Genomic DNA, 27,306 nt, shown 5'->3' on the forward strand with positions numbered 1-27,306 from the left:
ACCTTGGAGCACCTTTAGGATGAAAGCTCACACCCGAGAGAGCCCAAAGACTCCCAAGAGGGTGCACACCACAGTGAAAACCATATCAGTGAAGGTGACCAATACAATCCCACATCAGCATTCTGTCAGGTGACACAGCCCAAGGTTGGGGTGGAAGCCTGAGAGGTTTGTCTTGGGAAGCTTCTTCCCTCTATCTTGAAACCATTGCTAAGACTTTAAAAAAGCACCTACTGCTCTCACAAAACCGGCTTAACCTTCTACATCCTTGCCTCCAATATAAGGCTGAATGGCTACCTTGGGGTGACAGGTGGTTGTAGAGGACATTCCCTAAAGTTAGCTGGTTGAATCAGATGATATTTAAAGTATCTACTCATCTTTTTTTTTACTCATCTTGATTTTCTGGATTCTTAGTTGTCACAGGCACTATAATGGGGTGATAATATTATTAAGTTTCTTTGACCCACTGATGTTGCTGATGTTCCCATAAGAGATCAATTCCTCCAGGGGACAGGGAAGGTGAAATAGGTTCTTCAACCTTCCTGGGATAGATTTCATCATTTCTGCAAATTAGATGTAGATGAATATAGGAGAAAAGGCTCTAGGTTAATGGAGAGTCCCTTAGAATCCTCCTAACAATTAGGCCTAATAGAAGGTATGACAGATTGTATTTTCCACAAATGGCCCATCCCACATGCACTTTTTACAATGTGACATTGAGACTCCTCCATTAAGAGATGGGTATCTATGCACCCTCTCCTTGAATATGAGCCAAACTTACTGACTTGCTTTTAACAAATAAGAGTGGAAATAGGTGACTTTGGAGCCCTGGTGGCACAGAGGTTAAGTACTATGGCTGCTAACCAAAAAGCTGGCAGTTCGTATTCACCAGCTGCTCCTTGGAAACCCTGTGGAGCAGTTCTACTCTGTTCAACAGGCTCGCTATACGTCAAAATTGACTCAACGGTGACGGGTAAGTGACTTCCAGGACTAGATCATAAAAGTCAGTACAGCTTCCATCTGGCTCTCTGTCTCTCTCTGGATGCTCTCCCTTGGAACCCAGTCACCACGTTGCAGGGAAGCCCAGGCCACCATAGGTGTTCCAGCCAAGAGCCAGAGTAACTGCCAGACATGTGAGTGAACCAGCCCTCAGATGATTCTGCTCCAGTTGATGCCAAGTGGGCAGAAATGAGGTATCCCTACCGAGCTTGCCCAAATCGCAGATTCATTAGCAAAATAAATGGGATTGTTGTTTTAAACCATCACGTACGCTTCAGGTAATCTGTCACTGTCTATAGTAAGCGGAACAGAAGGTTCCTATGTTGTCCATAACCTGGAACAGGATTCCCAGGCTCATTCCATTCCAAGCCTTCCCTCCAAGATCTCTGGGAGCTCTATTGCTTTACCAGGAGTATGTGACCAGGGGTTCCCATGGCAACTCTGCACCCCTACATAAACTCTTCTTACTGGGGTTTCACGAGAATATTCCCAGATGTGTCTTATACATAGGAGCTTACTTATAAAGCACATGCAGTTTTCATTAGCTCATTTGTCTGGTCTTCCCTTTGTTAGAACTAAAATGATGTTCATTTTAAACAAGTCTAAGTAGTTGAAGAAACAGAATAATATGTTCTAGTTCCTTTCCCTCATAAACAGTACTCTCAATACCAAGTGGCATTCTGTTTTGTCAAAGTCTTCATCTCTATTCCTAAAAGTTGGGTCTGCACTCTGACAACAAAACTCACAAATTAAAGCAAGGGAACACAGCAACAGCGTCAGCCTATATTGTAAATAAAAACTAAATAGAATAGGCTTTTGGTAATTTGGGCCATTACAAAAGCTTTTCAGTATTTGCACCTGCATAGCCATGGCAAAAATTACAAGCCCATAAAAGTTAGTCAGCTCCAACAATATGATATTCTGCAAAAGGCAAAACTATAGAGACAGTAAAAAAGATCAGGAGTTGCCAGGGGTTCAGAGGGAGGGAGGGAGGAATAAATGGGGTACAGGGCATGTTTAGGGTAGTGAAACCATTCAGTGATTCCACAATTGTGTGCACACGACATTATATGGTATTTGCCAAAATCCATGGACCTGTGCAACACAAAAAGTAAACCCTAATGTAAACTACGGACTTCAGTTAATAATGACGTATCAATATTGGCTCATCAATTGTAACAAACGTACTACACAAACGCCAGAGGTTAATAACAGGGGAAAGTGTGTGTAGGGGGAAGAGGAGGCTATGAGAACTTTCTGTGCTCTTTTTGCACAATTTTTTTTTTAAATCTAAAACTATTCTGGAGTCCTTGGGTGGCGCAAATGCTTAAGCACTCAACTACTAGCAGAAAGGCTAGTGGTGCAAATCCCCCACCGTCGCCTTGGGAGACAGGCTTAGCGTTCTGCTTCCTTGAAAACCCTATGGAGCACTTCTGCTGTACATACATGAGGTCACTATGAGTCGGAATCAACTTGACGGCAACTAGCAACAACAAAACTGTTCTATAAAAAATAAAGCCTATTAATAAAGGGGAAAAAAAGTCAGTCACTTCAGTTGGTGAACTTGCACTGGAATGAAAGCTCCATGAGAGATTCTGGTCTATTTTAGTCAATATTACATTGCCAAAAGGAGTCTTGGTGGCATAGAGGTTAAGCACTCAGCTACTAAACGCTTGGTGGGAGAAAGATGTGGCAGTCTGCTACTGTAAAGATTACAGCTTTGGAAACCCTATGGGGCAGCTCCACTCTGTCCTATAGGGTTGCTTTGAGTCGGAATTGACTCGACGGCAAAGGGTTTGGCGTTGGTTACATTAACAAAGCCTGACACACAGTAGACACTAAATAAATCTGTTAGATAAGAAATGAATGAATCAGTTCTGAAATAAGTACTACTTCAACCAACTGCGGCAGACTTACTTTATGGAGTAAATAGTGGTGACTCCCTGTGCCTAGACACACCTTAAACATGTCAATAATTAAAACAAATTAGGTCTGTCAAGTACAAAAGGGGCCTGGGGATATGGCATGGGTAACTAAAAATTATAAAATAAACATGGTACCTGTGTAGTCTGGATGATGGTTAAGTCGTTCATACGAGAAGTTCCTGCTCCCATAGCAGCTCGAAGGCCAGCTGTCCCAAACTCCATTCGGGCCCCAAAACATTTCTGTAGTTCTTCTTTATTACCTTCCTCAATCAGTCGTTTCACTAACTCTAAGGTTAATGGATTCTGTAAGACAGAAATGCATATACCAGATACAGCCAGGTGAATAAGACGATGAACTATCTGAAATATAAATGTATATATAAACCCACAATAATCCAAACCAATATAAAAATTATTATGTACATTTTGCCTTTCCAATGTATTGATGCTTCAGAAATTTGAAGTATGAAGTCACTTTGTTGACGTTATAATGTATCATTTTCTTTCCTACCACTGCAAACACTTTTGGAGAAACGGAATGAACATTGGTCTTAGAGTCTAATACCCAGAAAGGAACCCTAGCCCTATCACTTATCAACTCCACTTTTGTTAGGTAATTTAGCTTCTTGAATTCTCAGTTTCCTTGTTTGTAAAATGGGAACAATCTAGAACACCTTTTACACGATGGTTTTGAAGATTAAATGAACACAAAGCATCTTTCTCTGCCTGGCTGGTAGTTCTAATTAAATATTCTCAATGTCTTCTTCCTGAACATCCTCAAGTTTTCCCAGATTTTATAATCTAAACTGAAACCTTACTTTTGTAGTTTCATGGTTCGTACAGTGCTTTCACATACCTAGTCAAATCTGAACCTTGCAAGGACTCCAAGAAGCAGACAAGTAAGAAAAAAAAAACATTTTATAGATAAGGAAGTCACAGAGATGACTTGCTTAAGCTGATAACCGTTAGCCTAGTGCGTTGTCTATTACGTTAATCATTGAAGTTCGTTATATAGTTCTTTATTTCCTTTGTACAACAGTTACAGAAAAAATATTAAAAATGGAGAAAAATAATGACAATCATATTAATTCCACATTAGACTTTTTCTTTATAATTAAGAACTCAGGGGAACAAGAAGTAAATACTTTCTTACAGTTATCACCCAATTAGACAACCACTTGGGCAACACATGGCCACATAATTAAGCATTGAAGTGCTACTGCAATAAAACCTTGTCTTTCTGGAATTAAGTCCACACTTCCAGATTGTTCCAATTTCAAGAAGAAACAAGAAAAACTGCACCTTTTTGATTAAAATCAATAGACACCGATCACAGAATCTTTCCCATCAGATTGTCAGGCATCCCCAAAGAAGGGCTCATACCTGGTATAGAAAAGAGATTCCAAAAGTATTTGCTGACTGAATCAGAAAACACAGAGGCTTCAAGGTCACATCAGTGATTCTCTCATTTACAAAGTACATTTGTCCTCGAGTAAAAGGAAGGAGACAGATAAGAATGAAAAGTCAAGAGAGCTGCATATCAGAATCAGGCATGGGAGTGACCAAAATTGACAAGAGAGAAAAAGAAGGATGGCGGAAAGGCCCTGCAGGGCTGGGGGCAAAGTTTTTTCCAGGAAACCTCACCAGTCTTAGGATAAATCACAGCTGGGCTGCAATGCTTCTAGCTGGCTGGAAGCTTGCTAGGGGCCCTAAGGGCCCTTAGTTCATCCAAGAAAGGCACAGTAAGGATGAAGGGAATCCTTCTCCACTAGATGTCTCAAGCCAGAAAAAAAATTGGGAGAAAAAAGAGAATGAGGAATGGTAAAAATTCAAAAACAAAGAAAGACAACATCCCTTCAGCTCTACCAAAACCCTAAAACCAAATCAGTTGCCTTCGACTTGATTCAGACTCATGGCGGACCTCATGTGCATTATAGCAGAAGTGTGCTCTCTAGGCTTTTCAAGGCTATGACCTTTTGTAAATAGATTGCCAGGCCTTTCTTCCCAGGGACCTCTGGGTGAGTTTGAACTTGCTAGTCCAGTGCTTAACCATTTGCTCCACCCAAGGACTCCACAGCTCTACCAAGGGAGGTACTACCTCTCAGTACTATCTCAGACCCAACATCTCATAGAAACTAGGTTTTTATTTCTTCAAAGGGAAAGTTTTACAGAACACTGAACTACCAACTCGACTTAAAAAAATAAAATTCTACACACAAGTCACTAAGGTATCAAAAATGGCAACATTATCTTTCCCTTAAGAATCACAGCCTGTCTTTTTTACCCAAGGAGTTGCCAATGGCATTTTGGAAGCAGGATCTGCTTCATAACCTGGTTCCTGCTAAAGGGGCTTGCAATTTCATTCATCATTCATTCAGCAAATATTTTTAGGTACCTTTTTTTTTAGTATAGGGTAGGAAACCCTGGTGGGTATTGGTTAAGTGCTATGGCTGCTAACCAAAGGGTCAGTAGTTCGAATCCGCCAGGCACTCCTTGGAAACGCTATGGGGCAGTTCTACCCTGTCCTATAGGGTCGCTATGAGTCAGAATCGACTCGACGGCACTGGGTTTGGTTTTTGGTTTAGTATAGGGTCAGAAACCCTGGTGGCCTAGTGGTTAAGAGCTCAGCTGCTAACAAAAAGGTCAGCAGTTTGAATCCATCAGACGTTCCTTGGAAGCCCCATGGGGGAGTTCTACTCTGTCCTACAAGGTCGCTATGAGTTGGAATTGATAGCAACGGGTTTGGTTTTTAGTTTAGTATAGGGTTGGTATGTGCAGTGGTAGTTCAGTGGTTAAGAGGTGGCTGCCAGCCAAAAGGTAGGCAGTTGGAATCCACCAGCCCCTTCTTGGAAATGCTATGGGGCAGTTCTACTCTGTCCTATAGGGTGGCATTGAGTCAGAATCAACTTGATGGCAATGGGTTTTTTTACTATGTGTTCTGCACTATGCCAGGTGCTATAAACAAGGGGATATACTCAAGGAGACAGAGCAGACCAGCGATATAGTTTGTTGGCCCAAAGCAAAATGAATACACCAGATCTCTTGTTCAAAAACTATTGAGAATTTTAAGAAGTAGACGGCAAAGCATTACTGAGCACCAAGTCCATGCTTACGAAGCCAGCCCTGGAGACAGACATTAAACAAATAAACCTACAAACGAGTAGATTTTATTATTTGTTTTACAAGAGTCATGAGGTTTTTCTTGGAATAAGAGCTACGCAGGGCTGCTCTGAGAGAGACTATTGGGGGAAAATATTTATGTTGGGTAGTCGGGACATAGAGTCGCCATGAGTCGGAATCGACTCGACGGCAGTGGGTTTGGTTTGGTTTAGTCGGGACAGGCTTCTCCACGTAGGCGACTATAAGCCCAGAACTGGAACATGAGTCAGAGCTCGGCGGGAGAGGGAGCATTCCGGGAAAACGGCACAGCACACACAAATGCACAGGTAGGCAGGAAGGGAGAGACTCAAGTTAGAAAACAGAGTGAGTGAAGCGCGGAGCTGGGTCCCAGATGCTTTCTTTGCTTCAGCATCTAAGAAAGAGTGAAGAGGAGAAAAGCTGGGGTGCTGTGTGAAGCCCTCCCGTCTTCTCCGAAAAACCAACGGGACACTCTTTCCTGAACCCGTACGGACCTACACGGACGTAGCCAAGCCCATTGGAAGGTGGACGGAATTGCTGCTTTACAAAGACCCCAGGAGGGAGAGGAAAAGGCGTGACCGAGCGACTCTGGGTGTGCGTGCACGTACAGACTACTGAAGAGGACGATTCGACGATCTGAGTGACAGGACTGCGAGCGTGTCTCCACCACACAGAGCCCAGAACCGGGCCGCGTTCAGACCAACCCTCGCTCCTTCCCTCATTCCCTAACTTGGAGCCCCACCCAGCCCGGACGCTGCATTTGTCCCGGGGCACCGACAACGTTTCCCGGCCAAACTCAGGACCTGCCAGAAGCCGGCCGGGCCGGGGAGGCCTGGCCGCCGCGCCCTCCTCCTCCGTCTTCCCGCGGGTGCAAGGAGGGAGCATGGAGGAAGCACAGGCAGCAGTCTCGCTGCAGGAAACGCGGCGCCAGAGCCTGGGAGGCGGCCGAGGACAGGGCGCCTCCTCCCGACGCTCGGAGCCCTCGGCTGCCCCTCACCTTGTCCCATCGCAGCCACTGGGCGGTCTCCGGGTCCAGCCAGGTGTCCACGCCGGGGCCGCTGCCCTCCGGAGCCGCTGCTGCCGCCGCCGCCATCCCCGCGCAGCCACAGTCTAGGGAAGTAGGAGGAGGGAGCGCCCTTCCGGCCGCCTGGGCGAGAAGGAGGCGGGGCGGGGAGAGCTCTTAACAGGCAGGGGGGCGGGGGAAAGGACGGGGTCAGCCCAGCCCGGCTCCTTGCACCTCACAGGGGCGCCTCTGGAGATGGGGTGGGGGTGCTGGTGGCACCCGGAAAGGGAAAGAGGCAACAGCTATGCATTGGATTCCTACTGTGCCCCCGGCCCCTGTCATGTGCTGAGAGCCAAAGTTAAGTCAGATAAGATCCTAAACAAATATGTAGAAATGCAGAGGATCAAGAATAGCCACGAAAATCTTGAAAAAGAAGAACCAGGTGGGAGGATTAAGATAAACAGATCCATGGAATAGAACGGGGAGTCCAGAAATAAGGCTACATGTGTATGGACAGTTTATTTCAAAGGGGAAAGGACTTAAAAAAAAAAAAAACTAAACTAATGGTGTTGGGTCGACTGGTTATTCAAAAGAAACTTGACACACTACCTCTGGCCATACACAAGTATGAATTACGGGCGAATTGGAGATCAAACCCATTCCAACCAAACCCATTGCCATTGACTTGATTCCAGGGCATAGCCGCTCTATAGGACGGACAGAGTGAAACAGCCCCCATACGGTTTGCAAGGCTGTAAATCTTTACAGACGCTGACTGCCACATCTTTCCCAAGAGCAGCTGAGGGGTTTGAACTGCCCATCTTCAGTTAGCAGCCCGGCACCTAACCCGTGAAGGAGGAGCCCTGGTGGCACAGTGGTTAAAGCGCTCAGCTGCTGACTGAAAGGTTGGTGGTTACGGGAGAAACATATGGCAGTTTGCTTCTGTAAAACTTTGCAGCCTTGGAAACCCTGTGGTAGTATGTTCTATAGGATTGCAGGTTGGAGTCCGACCAGACAGCAGTGTTTTTTTTTTTTAACCCATAAAGGAGATGTATGCATGCGAAAAGGCACGTGCAGGACTGGCTATAGCAGCACTATTTGTAGTAGCCCCTAACTGGAAACAACCCAAATGTCCAACAACACAATGGAGTGGTTTGGGAAATAATATTGGAGCCATTATTCCCTGTCCTTGAGCGTAGAGAATGTGACCCAGATGGAGCTGGGCTCACAAGAGTTTACAGAGACTCACAAGGACACATCAACTGGACCCTGAGGTATAAAGACAATAGCTAAAATAATCCAGGAAAATATCTTTTAGGGAACGTTTCACATAACAAAAGACTTTCCACTCTTATCTTTTTCTGTTAATGTTTGTTGTTGTTGTTGTCGTTAGGTGCCGTCGAGTCAGTTCTGACTCATAGCGACCCTAGCACAACAGAACGAAACACTGCCCGGTCCTGCGCCATCCTCACAAGCATTGTTATGCTTGAGCCCATCGTTGCATCCACTGTGTCAGTCCACCTCGTTGAGGGTCTTCCTCTTTTCCTCTGACCCTGTACTCTCCCAAGCATGATGTCCTTCTCCAGGGACTGATCCCTCCTGACAACATGTTAACATTTAGTGATTGGAAATTTGTTGGACCAGCGAAGACCTTCCCTACTGTCATTACTGAAACCTGTAGTAATGATTACTGAGAGGGACAATTTGAAATGTAGGATCACAGTTTCTAGCCAATCTGTGAAAAGGTGAAGCTTTCAATGCTTTTGCCCGTTTTGTAGTGTTAATATATACTGATGACTCTGTAATGTCCTTTGAACTCGGGCAGACAAGCCTGTGGCAGCATGCTTGCCCGTTCTCCCACTCTTGCTTACTCTGCAGTACTCGGGCAGACAAGGCTGTGGCAGCATGCTTGCCCGTTCTCCCACTCTTGCTTACTCTGCAGTACTCGGGCAGACAAGGCTGTGGCAGCATGCTTGCCCGTTCTCCCACTCTTGCTTACTCTGCAGTACTCGGGCAGACATGGCTGTGGCAGCATACTTTTGTCTGTTCTGTAATATTTTCTTGAACTCAGGCAGACGTGGCTGTGGCAGCATGGTTGTCTGTTTCCCACTTTTGCCTTTTTGAATATATGCTGAATAAAACATTCTTTTTACTTTTTTAAACTTTGTGATATTTTTACCCCACGACAGAAGAAAGACACTGAGGTATAATCCAATGATATAAATCAATTGTATATATTCATACAGCAGTAAAAATGAGCTACAGTTATATACAGTGTCACAACTGAATCTCACAGACGTTGTGTTAAATGAAAGAAGCCAGATTTAAAACAAAAAAATACTGGATAATTCCATTTATATGGTATTCCGGAATTCGTAGAACTATAAACCCGTTGCTGACAAGTCGATTCTGAAAGGAAAGAAAATATAACTGTGGTTTCAAAGAGCTGAGCTGGGAAGTTGACTATAAAGGGCAGAGGCTATTTTGGGGGTAATTGAAATGTTCTAAACTTGATTGAAGCGGTGGTTACATAATAACGTGTTTATCAAAACTCCGAGAACTGTACACTATAAAGGGTAAATTTCACTGCACGTAAATTATACCTCAGTAAAAAATGTCTTAACCCCGAGAGTATGGTCTTGGTGTCCCTATCTACTCAGTGCTGAAGTCACTCCCGAGGTGTCACCACTCAGTCAAAGATTAGACAGGCCCATAACACAAAATGAGACGAAAGGGCATACCAGCCAGGAGCAGGGATGAGAAGGCAGGAGAGAACAGGAAAGCTGGCAATGGGGAACCTAATGTCCAGAAGGGGAGAGTGTTGACACAAGTGGTGGGGTTGGCAACAATGTCACAAACCAATATATATATTCATTGTTTAGAGAGAAACTAATTTGCTGTGTAAGCCTTCATCTAAAGCACAAAAAGAGTCTTAAGATTTAAAACTCTTAAAAATAATTTCTTTTAATGTTTGTTGTTGTTGAGAATATATACAACAGTAAAACTTTTTTAAAAAGGGACAAAACTAATCTATGGCAGTCAGGAGAGGCTGCCGCTTGGAAGGAGGAATGGTGGCTTCTGGGCTGCTGCTGTTGTTAGGGTCGATTTCAACTCATAGCGACCCTCTAGGACGGAGTAGAACTACCCCATATGGCTTCCAAGGAGCAGCTGATGGATTTGAACTGCTGACCTTTTCGTTAGCAGCCGAACTCTTAACCACTACACCACCAGGGCTCCATCTCTAAACTGCTGGGACGGTTCTGTTTTTTGACCTGGGTGATGTTCGGTCAGATGTGTTCACTTTGAGCTGCAGTCGCATGAGTCGTAGTTGTGCATTTTCCATACATGTTCTATTTCAATCTTAAGAAGTTATTAAAAAAAGAAATCCAGGATCTAAGATATCTGTTTAAGTCTAACGAGGGAGGCATCTTAGTTATAAAATCATACATACTTACAAACTATTAAAGATGCTAAAAGGAAAGCAAGGGGTTTCCTTGAGGGTATACTTTAATAGGGAGTCCCTGGTGGCGCAAAGGGTTAACCTGTTCAGCTGCTAGCTGAAAAGTTGGAAGCTGGATTCCCCCCAGAGGCACCTCAGAAGAAAGGCCTGGCTATCTGCTTCCAAAAATACCAGCTGTGGAAAACAGTTCTACTCATAGAAGTGTCCCTGAGTACATGAAGCCTAAGGAGAGACTTGAGGGAAGGATGTGGTAGTTAACATTGGTGGAGACAGCTTGGGAAACGCTTTTCAGATAGAGCCACTGAGATGAGACCTAAGATGCTGGAGCACAGAGAGGAAGGATGGGTAGCTTCAGCTTCCCCATCTGTTAGATTGTCTGTGGGTCGGCCAAACTCTGGGCTGTTTCCCCCAAAAGTTCTTTTTAATCACTTTAGGACAGATAATGCAGTACATGTAGAGTCAGAGGCCAAAGGTCACTTGCCCTTTTTTGCCTCGCAACTGCCAGATTTCACCCAGGTGGTGCTTCTAGCCTTCTGCCTGGAGGTAATGGAGGGGATTCCCCAAACGTTGAGCAGTTCTAGGTCTCGGAGTTCACATTATTCTCCCATGAAGGGAGTGGCTGCAGCTGAGTTTCTGCTAAAGTTTGAAGGATGTGGAGAGGGGGTAGTAAGGAGGCATTTTGACACTTTCAGTATTTTCCTCAGCTCAGAAATCGGTGACATCCCATCAGAACTATTTTAGTGTCATTTGGGACACCTAGGGGCCCATTTCTCAATATTCTTTTGCAGAAACAAGGATGGAAAGCAAGTAGGACTTTCAGGAAGAGAGAAGAATTTTTAACAAAGAAGTTGTCGAGCCAAATTCTCCTCCCTTACCTGAGAAGGGCACTGAGACCTTAGGTATTGTGCTGAAAAAGAACACATAATGTCGTTGTTGTTGTTAGGCGCCATTGAGTTGGTTCCAACTAGTAGCTACCCTACGAACAACAGAAGGAAACACTGCCTGGGGTCCTGTGCCAGCCTCATAGTCATTGTTCTGCTTGAGCCCATTGTTGCAGCCACTGTGTCAATCCATCTTGCTGAAGGCCTTCCTCTTTTTCACTGACCTTCAAAATCTCTTTTTTTTTTCTACCTTACGGAGCATGATGTCCTGCAGGGACTGACCCCTCCTAATAACATGTTCAAAGTACGTGAGACAAAGTCTCAGTATCCTCACTTCTGAGGAGCATTCTGGCTGTACTTCTTCCAAAACGGGTTTGTTTGTTCTTCGGAAGTCCATGGTATCTTTAATATTCTTCGCCAAATGCGTCAGTTCTTCTTTGATCTTCCTTATTCATTGTCCAGCTTTTACATGCATATGAGTCAATTGAAAATATCATGGCTTGGGTCAGGCACATCTTAGTCCTTAAAGGGACATCTTTGCCTTTTAACATGTTTAAAAGGGTGTTTTGCAGCAGATTTGCCCAATTGCAATACTTTGATTTCTTGACTGCTGCTTCCACGGGTGTTGATTGTGGATCCAAGTAAAATGAAATCCTTGGCAACTTCAATATTTTCTGTGTTTATTATGATGTTGCTTATTGGTCCAGTTGTGAGGATTTTTGTTTTCTTTATGTTGAGATGTAATCCATACGGAAGGCTGCAGTCTTTGGTCTTCGTCAGTAAATGCTTCAAGTCCTCTTAGTTTTCAGCAAGCAAGGTTGTGTCATTTGCATATCTCAGGTTATTAATGAATCTTCTTCCAATCCTGATGTCCTGTTCTTCTTCATATAGTCTAGTTTCTCAGATTATTTGCTTAGCATACAGAGTGAATAAGTATGGTGAAAGGACACAACAATACACAATAGTCTCACTGTTTTACTCCCTCTGTTTCCCATGTAAAGTAGAAAACAGTCATTCTAGAGTTGTGTCAGGGAGTCTCAAAGGCTCTATGTGTGGATTTTCCCATGGTCTTGGCACTGGAATTCTTCTTGGTTTTGACAGTGATCCAACAATGATGTGGAGTAACTGATATTCTGCACATGATCCCACAGTTAACTTTCATCATCTGTAGAAACCCATGTACAATAACAAAACGTTGGAAGGGCAAGAGTTCTTAGGGAACAACCCAGACTTCCTCATTTTATAGATGAGATGGAGACACGGAAAAGGTAAGAGTCTTTCTCCAAGATATAGCTGGTCAATGACAGAGCCAGACTTCTTGTCCCCAGTGTCCTGATCTCCTAATCCGATGTTCTCTCCTCTATTCCACTCATTACATCTCTACACAGGTCCATAGACAGAAACTCCATGAACTCTGGCAACCTGATTCCATGTGATAGCAACTTGCACTTGGACAAATATTAACTGTATCTGGCATCAGTAACATTACGTGATCCTAAAAATAATTTGATTTGTTTGTGCATGCTCCCTGGCTGCCTAAGGACTGTTTCACATGTGGGGCTTTCCTTGGAAGCTTTCCCGATTTCCCAACACCTAGTCAGCAATTCTACCGGTTCCTTTGTATCCAGCCAAGAAATGAGCCTTCTAAAACTTTTTACTGTTGAAAGTTTTCAGATGGCATATAAATGTATTCATATTTTGTTTATATAAATATTTACATAAATATACAGGGCTTCAAACTGGTTCTTTCCAGTTTGACCCACTGCTGATAATTTGTGTTTTGACCCCAGATATATCTGTGATTAATATCACAAAATATGCCTTTAGTGTTCACATTTTCAAGCATCTAATAAGTGTTCTACTTTTTTTTTTTTTACAGTTTGCTTGAACCAAGATACAAATAATCTTGCAAAAAGTTGATAGATCTTTTGTTGTTATTGTTAGGTGCTGCCAAGTCAGTTCCAACTAATATGCACTCTATGTACAACAGAACAAAACACTGCCTGGTCCTGGCCATCCTCACAATCATTATGCTTGAGCCCATTGTTGCAGCCACTGTGTCAATTATTCTCGCTGAAGGTCTTCTTCTTTTTCACTGGCCCTCTACCAAGCATGATGTTCTTCTCCAGGAACTGATCCATCCTGGTAACATGTCCAAAGAATGTGAGACATAGTCTAACCATCCTTGCTTCTAAGGAGCATTCTGGTTGTACTTATTCCAAGACAGATTTGTTCGTTCTTTTGACAGTCCATGGTGTATTCAATATTCTTTGCCAACACCACAATTCAAAGGCATCAATTCTTCTCTGGTCTTCCTTATTCATTGTCCAGCTTTTGGATGCATATGAGATGATTGAAAATACCGTGGTTTGGATCAGGCACACATTCGCCTTCAAGGTGACATCTTTACTCTTCAACACTTTAAAGAGTTCATTTGCAGTGGATTTGCCCGATGCTATGCTATGCGTCTTTTGGAAACCTTGGCGGCATAGTGGTTAAGTGCTACCGCTGCTAACCAAAGGGTCAGCAGTTCAAATCTGCCAGGCGCTCCTTGGAAACTCTATGGGGTAGTTCTACTCTGTCCTATAGGGTCGCTATGAGTCGGAATCGACTTGACGGCACTGGGTTTGGTTTTGTTTGGTTTATGCATCTTTTGATTTCTTGACTGCTGCTTCCATGGCTGTTGATTGTGGATCCAAGTAAAATGAAATCCTTGACAACTTCAACCTTTTCTCTGTTAATCATGATGTTGCTTATTGGTCTAGTTGTGAGGATTTTTGTTTTCTTTATGTTGAGGCATGACCCATACTGAAGTCTGCGGTCGTTGATCTTCATCAGTAAGTGCTTCAAGTCCTCTTCACTTTCAGCAAGCAAGGTTGTGTCATCTGCATAACGCAGGTTGTTAATGAGTCTTCCTCCAATCCTGATGCCACGTTCTTCTTCATATAGTCATATTATTTGTTCAGCATACAGATTAAATAGGTATAGTGAAAGAATACAGCCCTGACACACACCTTTCCTGACGTTAAACCAATCAGTATCCCCTTTTTCTGTCCAAACAACTGCCTCCCGATCTATGTAAAGATTCCTCGTGAGCACAATTAAGTGTTCTGGAATTCCCGTTCTTCGCAATGTTATCCATGATTTGTTATGATCCATGCAGTCGAATACCTTTGCATAGTCAATAAAAAACAGGTAAACACCTTTCTGGTATTCTCTGCTTTCAGCCAGGATCTATCTGACATTAGCAATGGCATCCCTGGTTCCACATCCTCTTCTGAATCTGGCTTGAATTTCTGGTAATTCCCTGTTGGTATGTTGCTGCAACCACTTTTTTTTTAAATAATTTTTATTGAGCTTTAAGTGAACGTTTACAAATCAAGTCAGTCTGTCACATATAAGCTTATATACACCTTACTCCATACTCCCACTTACTCTCCCCCTAATTAGTCAGCCTGCTCCCTCCTTCCAGTCTCTCCTTTTGTGACAATTTTGCCAGTTTCTAACCCTCTCTACCCTCCCATCTCCCCTCCAGACAGGAGATGCCAACACAGTCTCAAGTGTCCACCTGATACAAGTAGCTCACTCTTCATCACCATCTCTCTCCAACCCATTGTCCAGTCCCTTCCATGTCTGATGAGTTGTCTTCGGGAATGGTTCCTGTCCTGGGCCAACAGAAGGTTTGGGAACCATGAGCACCAGGATTCCTCTAGTCTCAGTCAGACCATTAAGTCTGGTCTTTTTGTGAGAATTTGGGGTCTGCATCCCACTGATCTCCTGCTCCCTCAGGGGTTCTCTGTTGTGCTCCCTATCAGGGCAGTCATCGGTTGTGGCCGGGCACCAACTAGTTTTTCTGGTCTCATGTAACCACTTTTGAATGATCTTCAGCAAAATTTTACTTGCGTGTGATATTAATGATATTGTTTAATAATTTCTGCATTCAGTTGGATCACCTTTCTTGGAAATAGGCATAAACATGAATCTCTTCCACTCAGTTGCCACTCATAGATGAGTGAGCACTTGCAGTGCTTTATCTGTTTGTTGAAACATCTCAGTTGGTATTCTCTCAATTCCTGGAGCCTTGTTTTTTGCCAACACCTTCAGTGCAGCTTGGACTTCTTTCAGTAACATCGGTTCCTGATCATTTGCCACCTCCTGAAATGGTTGAATGTTGTCCAATTCTTTCTTTCTTCCATATTCTTTTAATGCTTCCTGTGTCATTTAATATTCTCCCCCTGGAGTCCTTCAATATTGCAGCTCGAGGCTTGAATTTTTTCTTCAGCTCTTTCAGCTTGAGAAATGCCGAGCGTGTTCTTCTCTTTTGGTTTTCTATCTCCAGGTCTTCGCACATGTCATTATAAAGGTTTCTCACGAGCACAATTAAGTTTTCTAGAATTCCCGTTCTTCGCAATGTTATCCATAATTTGTTATGATCCACCCTTTGAAACCTTCTGTTTGGCTCTTTTATTTCATTATTTCTTCCTTTCTCTTTAGCTATTCTATGTTCAAGAGCAAGCTTCAGAGTCTCTTCTGACATCTATTTTGGTCTTTTCCTTCTTTCCTGTCTTTTTAATGACCTCTTGCTTTCTTCATGTTTGATGTCCTTGATGTCCATAACTCTTCATTAGTGTTCAGTGTGTCAGATCTGTTCTTGAGATGGTCTCTAAATTCAGATGGGATATGCTCAAGGTCGTATTTTGGCTCTCGTGGACTTGTTCCAATTTTCTTCAGTTTCACCTTGAACTTTCATAGGAGCAATTGATGGTTCGTTCCATAGTCAGCCCCTGGCTTTATTCTGGCCGATGATATTGAGCTTTTCCATCATCTCTTTCCACATATGTAGTCGATTTGATTTCTCTGTATTCCATGTGTATAGTCACTGTTTACGTTGGTGAAAAAAGGTATTTGCAATGAAGAAGCCACTGGTCTTAAAAAATTCTGTCACGCTATCTCCAGCTTCATTTCTATCACCAACTACCAATCCTTCTTCTTTGTCTCCAGCTTTCACATTCCAATCACCAGTGATTATCAATGCATCCTAACTGCATGTTTGACCAATTTCAGACTGCCTCAATTTCTTCATCTTTGGCCTTAGTGGTTGGTGTGTAAATTTGAATCATAGTCATATTAACTGGTCTTCCTTGTAGGGGTATGGATATTATTTCATCACTGACAGCATTGTTCTTTAGGATAGATCTCAAAATGTTCTTTTTGACAATGAATGCAACGCCATTCCTCTCCAATTTGTCATTCCTGGCATAGTAGACCATATGATTGTTTGATTTAAAATGGCCAATACCAGTCCATTTCAGCTCACTCATGCCTACGATATTGAAGTCTTGTGTTCCATTTCATTTTTTACAATTTCCAATTTTCCTAGATTCGTACTTAGTACATTCTACGTTTCACATATTAATGGATGTTTGCAGCTGTTTCTTCTCATTTTGAGTCATGCCACATAGCAAATGAAGGTCCCAAAAGCTTGACTCCATCCACGTCATTAAGGTCAAGTCTACTTTGAGGAGGCAGCTGTTCCCCAGTCGCATTCTGAGGGCCTTCCAACCTGAGGGGCTCATCTTCTGGCACTATACCAGACAATGTTCTGCTGTTATTCCAAAGGTTTTCACTGGCTAATTCTTTTCAGAAGTAGACTGCAAGGCCTTTTTTCCTAGTCTGTTTTTGACTGGAAGCTCAGCTGGAACCCGTTTCCCATGGGTGACCCTGCTGGTATTTGAATACCAGTGGTATAGCTTCCAGCATCACAGCAACACCCAAGCCCCCACAGTATGACAAGTTGACAGAGGCGTGGGGGATAGGTCTTTTACATCTCTTTAAATCTGTAAGTCCCATCTTCATTTCCTTGCAATCTGTTTGTTAAAAAAACTGGATCACTTGTCCTTTAGTGTTTCCTGCAGTTTGGATTTTGCTCATTGCACCTCTGTGGTGTCCTTTAGCATGCTCTTCTCTTTCCTGTATTCCCTGTAAACTGGTTGTTGAATCTAGAGCCTTGATCAGATTCAGGTTTTAGGGCCTGTGGTAGTCACAATAGTGACCCCTCCACCCCCAAAGATGTCCATTTCCAAATCTCTAGAATCTAGGAATGTGCTACCTTACGTGGCAAAAGGAATTTTGCTAATATGATTAAATTAAGAATTTAGAGATGCAGAGATTATCCTGGATTATCTTGGTGGTCCTGGTGTAATCACCCTTATAAAACGGAGGCAGGGGAAGCAAATATATAGACAGAAATGTGACAACAGAGATAGAGAGCAGAATGATGCTGTTGTTGGAAGGGAGCCACGAGCCAAGGAATGCAGGCAGCCTCTAGAGCTGGAGAAGGCAAGGAAACTGATTCTCCCACTAGAGCCTCGAGGGCCCTGCCCACATCTTGATTTCAGCCCAGTGAGAGCCATGTTGGACTTCTGACCTCCAGAACTGTAAGATAATACACTTGTGTTGTTCTAGGCCACCAATTTTATGGTAATTTGTTACAGCAGCAATAGGAAAGTAATACAGGGGCTCCTTCCTAGCTGTATAATGAAATCATTAAGTCCTTCTAAGTTTCCCTTAGCTTGAAGGCCACAGGAAATTCAAGTCACCTTGAATTTTTTTATGTTTAAGCCTTTTAAGATCCCCTCTAACTTAAAATTTCTTCTCCTGGCTCTGGTGGCATTACTCTCTCTTGCTTCTGTTTCTACTCCTCTGCTTTCTCCTTCCTGATGTTTTTGAATGAAATACAGGATTCTTCATAATCTAGCTCCCACAGTGCTGTCCAGACCCATCTGCTGACACCTTTTCAAGAGCAAGCTGAGCTCCAGCCAGGCCCACATTTTCCCCAAAGCCACCAGACTATTCCATCCTTGGTGGTCTTGCATTAACTTTCCTCTGTCTGAAACACCCTATGACTCCCTCTCTATGCCTGGCTGATTCCCTTTAAGCCTATAAGATCCAACTCAGGGGTCCCCTCCTCCAGGAGACCTCCTCTGGCACCTCAGTTTGCCCTGACCTTCATCATATACTCATGAACGTACAGGTGCCCAGTACAAATTTGTTGACTATTCATTTCATTATAATTTTCTCTTTATGGTCTCTTCCCCCTAGACTGTGAGCTTCTTCAGGACAAGAATGGTGTCTTAATTATCTTTGCCTCCCCAGAGCGTAGTACTGTAGGTGCCTGGGTGAGGAAATGGATAGAACCAGGAGGCTGATTTTTCTTTCTTTGTGTAGGAAGAGAAGGATCTAGAGTCAGACTGTCTGGGATGGGATCTTGGCTCCACTCCACTTTCTGGGGGAACTGGGCAAATCACTGATCTCTTTTGGCTTCAGTTTCCTCATTTTTAAAACAGAAGCAATAATAGTGTCCACCACATAGGGATGAGGAGCCCCTGGGTGGTGCAGTTAACGTGCTCAACTGCTAAAAAAAAGGTTGGTGGTTCTAATGCACCCAGAGGCATCTTGGAAGAAAGGCCTGGCAATCTACTTCTGAAAAATCAGCCATCAAAAACCCTATGGAGCACAGTCCTACTCTAACACACATGGGGTTGCCATGAGTTGGAGTCAACTTGATGGCAACTGGTAACTTGCATAGGGATTATTTGGAGATTAAATGAGAAAATACATGTAAAATGCTTAGCATGGTGCCTGGTACAGAGTAAGCACTCAATAAACGTTAGCTATTAGTATGAAGTTTCTACCAGCTTGTGCTAATCAGGAGAGGCTAGGCCAAGCTGAGGTAACAAATTAGGCCTTAATTCTCAGGGCTTGGTGCCACAAACATTTCTTTCTTGCTCAGGTTACACATCCAGAGAAGGTTGGTGGAAGTTATAGACCACATAGTCACTCAAGGATCAGAACCTTCCATCTTGTGGCTGCTCCATCCATCTCAATGTGGCCTCGGCAGTGACCAAGAAGGGGAAAAGAAAAGTGTGGAGGTAGCACAATGGGTATTAAATGCAACTGCCAGGAAGTGACACACATCACTTCTGCTTACATTTCACTAGCTAGAGCTCATCACATGGACACACTTAACTGCAGGAGTGCTGGCAATTGTAGGGTGGCCATGTGTCCAGGAAGCAGAAGAGAACTGGGTAGGGGTAAGCCTTTGGAGTGTACCACACATTCTATGCTGCCTGTGATTAAATGTTACCATGGTTATAAATATCAGTGGTTTTGGTATATATCTAATAAACAAGGATGAATTCTTAGATAAGACTCAGTTGAAATTTAGAACCACCATCTCCACATAGGAGCCCCAATGGCACAGTGGTTAAGAGGTTGGCTGCTAACCAAAAGGTCAGCAGTTTGAATCTACCAGCTGCTCCTTGGAACCCCTATAGGGCAGTTCTACTCTGTCCTATTGGGTTGCTATGAGTCAGAATTGACTTGACAGCAATGTTAATTTTTTTAATCTCCACATAATAGAGTGACGCTTTAGAATACAAAGGAGTCCCTGAATGGTGGAAACAGTTAACATGCTCACTGCTAATTGGAAAGTTGGAGGTTTAAGTCCACCCAGAAAGTCCTGATGATCTACTTTTAAAAAATCAGCCATTGAAAACCCTACGGAGCACAGTTCTACTCTAACGCACAGGGCCGTCATGAGTCAGAGTAGACTTGACGGTAAGCCATGGTTACAACATAAACCAGAACATAGCCCTCTTCTGTTTTCAATCCTCCCATGGCTTCAGAATGAGCTTAGAATAAAATGCATATCATTTCCCATGGGCTTCAAAATTCTACTTAATCTGGCCCCTGATCTCATTGCTGCCACTCTGTCTCTGACTCACTGAGATTAGCCATTTTGGTCCCTGTGCTGATCCTTGAATGTGTCAAGCAAGTGCTGACCTAAGGCCTATGCCTCCATTGCTCACCCCAGATATTTCAATGGCAAATGTCCACATTTAATGCAAGCTTCTCCTTGAATATTGCCTCATCAGAGATACTTCTCTTCCATAAAGCACTGATAAGTATTTAACAAATGGCTCCTGGAGTTAAAAAAAAAAAAAAAAGAAACCCTGATTTGTAGTGTTTGCCAATTTCCACGGTGTAAATACAACCACCACAGCTGATTTCAAGCTACCAATGTGACATCACAGAACACAGAGTTGGGTTAAGATACACAGTAGCATACCATTTCATAGTATTTCTAATACACGGATACAACAGACATAAATAACTTAAAGAGCATAAATAATAGTAACGTAGTAAAGTAAATAGAAACTGGTGATTTTTGAATATTATCTTTGTTTTTAAGACAATGCACTTATGGAACAGAATTTCAGATTCTCATAGAATCCAGACTTTCTGGATCCATTGAAGCTGGGTGAACCTCCGAAACTATTGGTCTGAGATAATCTTCAAACCTTAAACTAAAAATATCCCCTGAAGTCTTCTTAAAACCAAACAATAGTTCAGCGTAATTAGTGAAGAATGTGTTCCTTGAGCATTGTGCCTTTTTAAAGAAATATCTACATGGAATCAAATTGACAACAGCAACTGAAAAGATTAGATGGAAAACTTAGGAGCAGTGAGTTTATGTTAATGGAGGAGGAACAATTCAGAAAAGTGATAATTATTTACAACTTCAAGACTGTAATCAATGTCACTGAATTGCACATACAGAAATTGTTGAATTGATATATGTTCTGCTGTGTGTATTTTCAACAACAAAAAATAAAATAAATTATTTTTAAAAGATAATGCATTTAATTGTAAGTTTACACAATTTTTGTTAATGGGTGTGTTTAACAACTGCCTCGTAAATATCCTAAAAATTTAAAGCCAGACCTTACGAACCAGTCTGAGCAGGTACCGATATACCATTGCCTTTCCTGTTCACCATACCCAAGATAAGACTCCCATCACTCTCTTATGCTACTTTATTTTTTTCAAAGGTTTATCAATACCTACCATGATATTGTAAATTTGATTTTTTTAACTATTATCTGTCTTCCCTGCTAAAATGTAAGCTCTTTTGCTCTGACTATATCCCCAGCATCTAGAGCTGTGCTTGGTTCACAATAGATGCTCAGTAAATATTGAACTTTTTTGTACTCACATTTGCAAAGAAAAAAAAGAAAAATAATATAAGGCATGGGTACTAAACCTGTACAACCTTTTTTTTTTTTTAAAGCTAGACCTAATTATATTTCTAAATGTAACAGAGAAAAACAAACTGCTTGTCATCACTCCCTAGAGTCCCAATTTCAAAGCTGATGTAAGAATGAGTAAATAAAGTGTCAATAGACTTTATCAGTATACTCACTGTCAGTCATAAAGCCAAACTACACCAACGGCAAGCATTTCTGAACACCAGCTGGAGTTTAATAGTTCTACCCAGTCAAAATGTTAAATATCTACTTTATGTGCCCATTTTCATTAAATAAATTCATGCAATTGGCTAGTTTTCTCTCATTACTCATTTTAATTATTGTTTGCACTTGAACTCCCACTGGTTCTTCCGATCATTAAAAATTGAACACTAGGGCTGGTTTATGTTCCCTTATCTCATCTTTCTCTTTCCATTTCCCTCTTTCCTCCTAACGGTGCCCACTTGTTCAGCACCCTCCGCCATCCTGTCATAACCAGATGTCAGGGGAAGAGTGAGTCGTTCTCATGACTCTCACTGTATCACTGTACACAGTGATTGGTTAAGCATCACTGCATCCTTTTGTCTGAGATATGTGGGCATTTGACCAGGCAAATGAGTTGGTGAAGGTAGGGAAGCACTATTATTAACTAGGGAAGCCCTGTTGTTAACTGTTGTGTGCCTTGGTTTCCGCTTTGGTCAGATGGAGAGATACCCTGACCACATCATCAAAGAATGTGAGGCTCAAATCCTCCAAGAGTTCTGTGTTTAAAAACTTCAGCTCACTCTAAAGTGTCATTCAAAGCATTCCAGGCTGGAAATAAGCCCGAACAGCTACAAAGTGTTGAATTTAAGACACTTGGTGGGAAGGTAGTTTTTTTTCCCTTCTGGGTACCACATAGTTCCAGTTTCTGAAACATTACTGTTTTGACAACTGAATATTTAGCCTTGCATCCTAAGTCAGAGCCCATAGAACCCAGGGTCTGGTTGAGCAGCCACTAGGCACGTTATTATTCTCCAAATGAAGCTGCCTGATGCATTGTGTTTTTCTTTTCCAGCAAAAATACTTTGATCTACCCCCTTCTCATCTCTCCCATCTCTAATTCTACCTGCACTAACATGGAGTTTACTTTGTACTTCCCGGAGTGAACAGTATTAGAAAAGAGGTCAAGAGTGTGCTGTTAGAAGAGATACTGGCCCCAAATGTAATGATATATCAAAGATAACCTGAAAATCACAATTTAAAGTAGATAATCCGGTCTTAAATTCCTTGGAGTAAAATTGTGCTTAACTCAAGAAGAAAAAAATTTTAAATCTGCAAATTTGATTATACTATTTGCTATTCAGTTTTCCGCGAATACCATTTTCTCTCTTCAATGTTTTAAGGTCTCTTTCTCTCTATTTTTTCTATCTATAGTGATATATATATATATATATATATTTTTTTCCGATGCCTCATGTGTCCACTTCCCTGTAGAAGGCTTATATTCATGCCTGACTTTTGCCATGCAACACTCTGATATGTTATTTTTAACTGCTGTTGAGTTGGCCGCTGACTCATGGTGACCCCAAGCACAATGGAAGAAAAGGTTGCCTGGTCCCATGCCACTCCCATGATGGGGTGCATATCAGACCGGTTGTGACACAAACGGTTTTCATTGGCTGATTTTCTGAAGCAGATTGCCAGGCCTTTCTTCCTAGTCCATCTTAGTCTGGAGCTCCACTGAAGCCTGTTCAATATCGTCATAACACCCAAGCTTCCACTGGCAGTCAGGCAGTGGGTCCACATCATGTGCATTGGCCAAGACTCGAACCCGGGTCTCCCACATGGACGGCAAAGTTCTCTACCACTAAACCACCAATGTCTCATGCAACAGGCAGGGAACTCCTTTGGGAGGAGTAACTTCCCCTTCCTATCAACCTGGAACTTGGCCATGTGACTTGCTTTACTCAGGGGAATGTGAAGAGATGTGACTTTTGTCCCGTTTGAGCAGAAGTTTAATAAGCATCATGACTTGGGGACATCTCTCATTCCGTCTGCCACAGAACGGCATGTCCCAGATAGCACTGCTCTTTCAGCCTGGGTCTGAGGATGAGAAGTCACGAGCAGCGAGCACCAGCAGCCGACCCGCAGCCGCTGCCATGTAACGTGAGCAAGAGAGAAATGTTTGCTATTGTAAACCACTGGATTTAGGGGGGTCATTTGTTACTGCAGCCAAGCTACTAACCCACTCCACAGTGGCTTTTTACCTGCCTTGAGGATGACTGGATTTTAAAATGTTTGGATTTTAAAAGCCAGCCCTTCTAATTTCCCCCACACCATATAGAGGCAAAAATATTTGAGAAAGTTCCAGTTGATCTATAACATTTTCCCCTGGGGCCACTAGCTTATGGACAGACAACTGGCTAGCGCCCTTAGTCTCCTCTCACTGGCTAGCAAACCCATTGTTTTTCACAAAACCTCAGGTACCATGTACCCAAAATAACTTAAAATTTTTATTATTAATTTTTTTCAGGTTTTGTTTTACAAAATGTCTTTTGATGGACACACAGATAAATAGACTTCTGCAAAAAAGCACAAAGGAAAAATTTGCACAGTTCCTGAATACTGGTAATTATCACATTCTGAAAAATACTATGTGATAGTTTGACTTCGTGCAGTCTTTTTAAAATGTGGTTTGAGAACTATGATTTGCTCCAGACAGGCTTCTTTTTCAGATTAAAGGCTTAGGTAATTACATAGATGAACAACTAGACAATTAAGGGTTTTCAGTAAATTTGTTCATTTTTGTATGTCAAATACCCTGTCCCTTTGCTTTACGTCTTAATGTTCACTTACATTTATTTATTAGCTTTTAGCTTTAGGAGTGGAGGAAAGAATTCTGTGCTCAACTTCAAATTACCTTTTAAAATGTCATTTTTGACAAGAACGTGCTAAAACATTAAATGGTTAAATTGTGCATGACATTGGAAATGTATCTAATACATAAAAGGCTAGAAGCAGGAGCTATTACGATGTATGTACACGAAAAACACGAAAAACACAGTAAGGCTCAGCAAGGTAAATGAACCATTCCAAATCATAGAATCAATCAGACAGATAACATAAAAATATTAGCTTAATTAACGTAAAAACCTAGTTCAAAGCTTTGCATCAAAAATGGCAGGTTGACGACATACATTTGCTTCCATTTTCTCCAGAACCACACTGTCTTAGTCATCTAGTGCTATGACAGAAATACCACAAGTGTGGATGGCTTTAACAAAGAGAAATTTATTCTCACAGTCCAGGAGGCTAGAAGTCCGAATTCAGGGTGTCAGCTCCAGGGCAAGGCTTTCTCTCTCTGTTGGCTCTGGGGGAAGATCCTTGTCATCAATCGTCCCCTGGTCAAGGAGCTTCTCAGCTCAGGGACCCTGGGTCCAAAAGATGTGCTATGCTCCCGGTGCTTCTTTCTTGTTGGGACGAGGGCCCCATCTCTTTGCTTGCTTCTCTCTTCTATATCTTGAAAGAGATTGATTTTAAGACACAGCCTAAATCTTATAGATTGAGTCCTGTTTCATTAACATAACCACCTCTAATCCTGCCTCATTAACATCACAGAGGTAGGATTTACAACACACAGGAAAATCACATCAGATGACAAAATGGTGGACAATTACACAATACTGGGAATCATGGACTAGCCAAGTTGACTCACATTTTGGGGGGACACAATTCAATCCCTAACACACACTAAAGCATGATGTAGGAGATAATATTGGAGCCATTATTCCCTGTCCTAGAATGTGACCCAGTTGGAGCTGGACTCACAAGGACCCACAAGGACTCACAAGGACACATCAACTGGGCCCTGAGGTTATAAAGACAATAGCTAGCACAATCCTGGAAAACATCTTCTAGGGAACCTTTCACATAAGCAAATTATAAACAGAGCACGAAAGACCCACATACTTTCCACTCTTTTTCTGTTAGCGTTTAGTGAATAATAAGATTTGTTGTACCAACGAGGACCCTCCTGACTGTCATTACGGAAACCTGTACCGATTGTTAAGAAAGACGATTCAAAATGTAGAATCACATTGATTTAGCAGTTCTTAGCCAATCTGTGAAAAGGTGAAGCTTTCAATGATTTTGCCCATTTTGTAATGTTAGAGTATACTGATGATTCTGTAATATTCTTTGGATTCAGGTAGACATGGCTCTAGCAGCATTCCTGTCTGTTTTCCCATTCTTGCCTGTTCTGTAATGATCCTGGGACTCAGACAGACATGGCTCTAGCAGCATACCTGTCCATTTTCCCACTCTTGCTTATTCTGGAATATCCTTTGGACTTGGGCAGACATGGCTGTAGCAACAATGCTTGTCCATTTCCCGCTTTTGTCTATTCTGTAATATTTCCTTGAACTCAGACGGACATAGATCTGCCAGCATGCTTGTCTGTCTTCCTGCTTTTGCCTTTTTGAATACATGCCGAATAAAACTTTCCTTTTGCTTTCCTAAGCTTTGTGATGTTTTTACCCTACAACAAGTGGCAACAAAGGGATATTTTAGAAATCTATAAATGCACAAAGAGAATGAGGAGAGGAAGAAAACTGCAAGAAATTGTGGTGGCTGGGAAGAAGTTGTAAGAATATGAGCTGACATAGCAGCCCTGGAAAGCTGAATCCTAAACTGGCAGCAGAGTCCCCAGGAGGTATAAACAGTTAACGCACTTGGCTGCTGAATTAAAGATTAGAGGTTTGAGTTCACCTCGAAAAGAAAGGCCTGGCAATCTACTGAAAATTCACTTTATGAACTATGTTTGCCAATTGACCTAGATGTCCTTCAAGACTATGCTCCCCAGTCTCCAGTCCCAGCTACTCTGTCCCTCAAAGGAAACTGCTTTGCTTTTGCTTTAGTCCAGTTGTGCTGACTTCCCTGTATTGTGTGTTGTCCTTCCCTTCACTGAAGCTGACCCTGGTCTACTCTCTAGTTAGTGAAAAATCACCCAGTTTTGAGCAAATCCTCCAACATGAAAGGCAGAGGCCAAAATAAACAAGGAAGAAGAAATAACCTATAGGAAAGAGAAAGGTGAATGCAAAAAATGCAAAATTAATCTCTTGAGAAAGATAAGCAAAATGTGTGTTTATGAAGAATAGAAGATTTAAAAATAAGAGAAGGTTTAGGGAATAGAAAACAGCTTGTGGAAGTTGAAAAAATGTAATCACAAAAATGAAAAATTCCAAAGAACACTTGGAGAAAAAAGTTAAGGAAATCTTCCAAAGAGTAAAGCAAAGACAAAGAAAAGAAAAGAAAAAAAAATTTTTTAATGATAAATTTGAGGAATATTCTAGGAATTCCAGAAACAGGAAAGCAGAGAAATTGAAAGAAGAGAAAAGGCTTGAGGAACACTGGCCTGGCTAGCTTTATGGAAACGTTAGCTGATGGCTGAACATTGGCCACACCAACAAATCCCACCCTTCATCAAACTTGAGCTATTTTCACCCTCAAAAATAATTCACGTATAGATCCTTCTATTAATAGCAGCTTCATATCTAGCAGGGATGGACTGCAGTCTGTTAGAGATTTTTCTTCTAGAGGTTTTCATTATTACAGATGATGTCAATTCTCTTAAGTACATTTGTCTGTCAGATATTAAAGACAGCTTGTTTCTTCTTGATAAAATCATTGGGCAGCCTTTGAGACAAAGAGGCATAACTGCTCTTTCAATAGCTTTTGTAAAAAAAAACAACCTGAGAAGAAGAAAAAAAAAAATTTATGATTCAGTTATTAAGCTTGCAGCCATCTGTCAAGCCATGCGACTTCCTGTAACAGA

At 42.1% G+C, this 27,306-nt stretch overlaps 1 protein-coding gene across 1 annotated transcript in view; it reads right to left on the reverse strand.

Annotated features, from left to right (window-relative positions):
• Positions 1-7,193, reverse strand: part of PGM2 (phosphoglucomutase 2) — a 59,460-nt gene extending 52,267 nt beyond the window's left edge. The window contains exons 1-2 of the mRNA XM_049886367.1: positions 7,057-7,193; positions 3,057-3,224 (exon numbers count right to left, since the gene is read on the reverse strand). Of these exons, the coding sequence (XP_049742324.1) occupies positions 3,057-3,224; positions 7,057-7,152 (264 nt within the window). The 5' untranslated portion in view covers positions 7,153-7,193. The remainder of the gene's footprint in view (positions 1-3,056; positions 3,225-7,056) is intronic.
• Positions 7,194-27,306: the final 20,113 nt, after the last annotated feature.

Source organism: Elephas maximus, chromosome 5 (assembly GCF_024166365.1).
Source record: "Elephas maximus indicus isolate mEleMax1 chromosome 5, mEleMax1 primary haplotype, whole genome shotgun sequence".
Classification (NCBI taxonomy): domain Eukaryota; kingdom Metazoa; phylum Chordata; class Mammalia; order Proboscidea; family Elephantidae; genus Elephas; species Elephas maximus.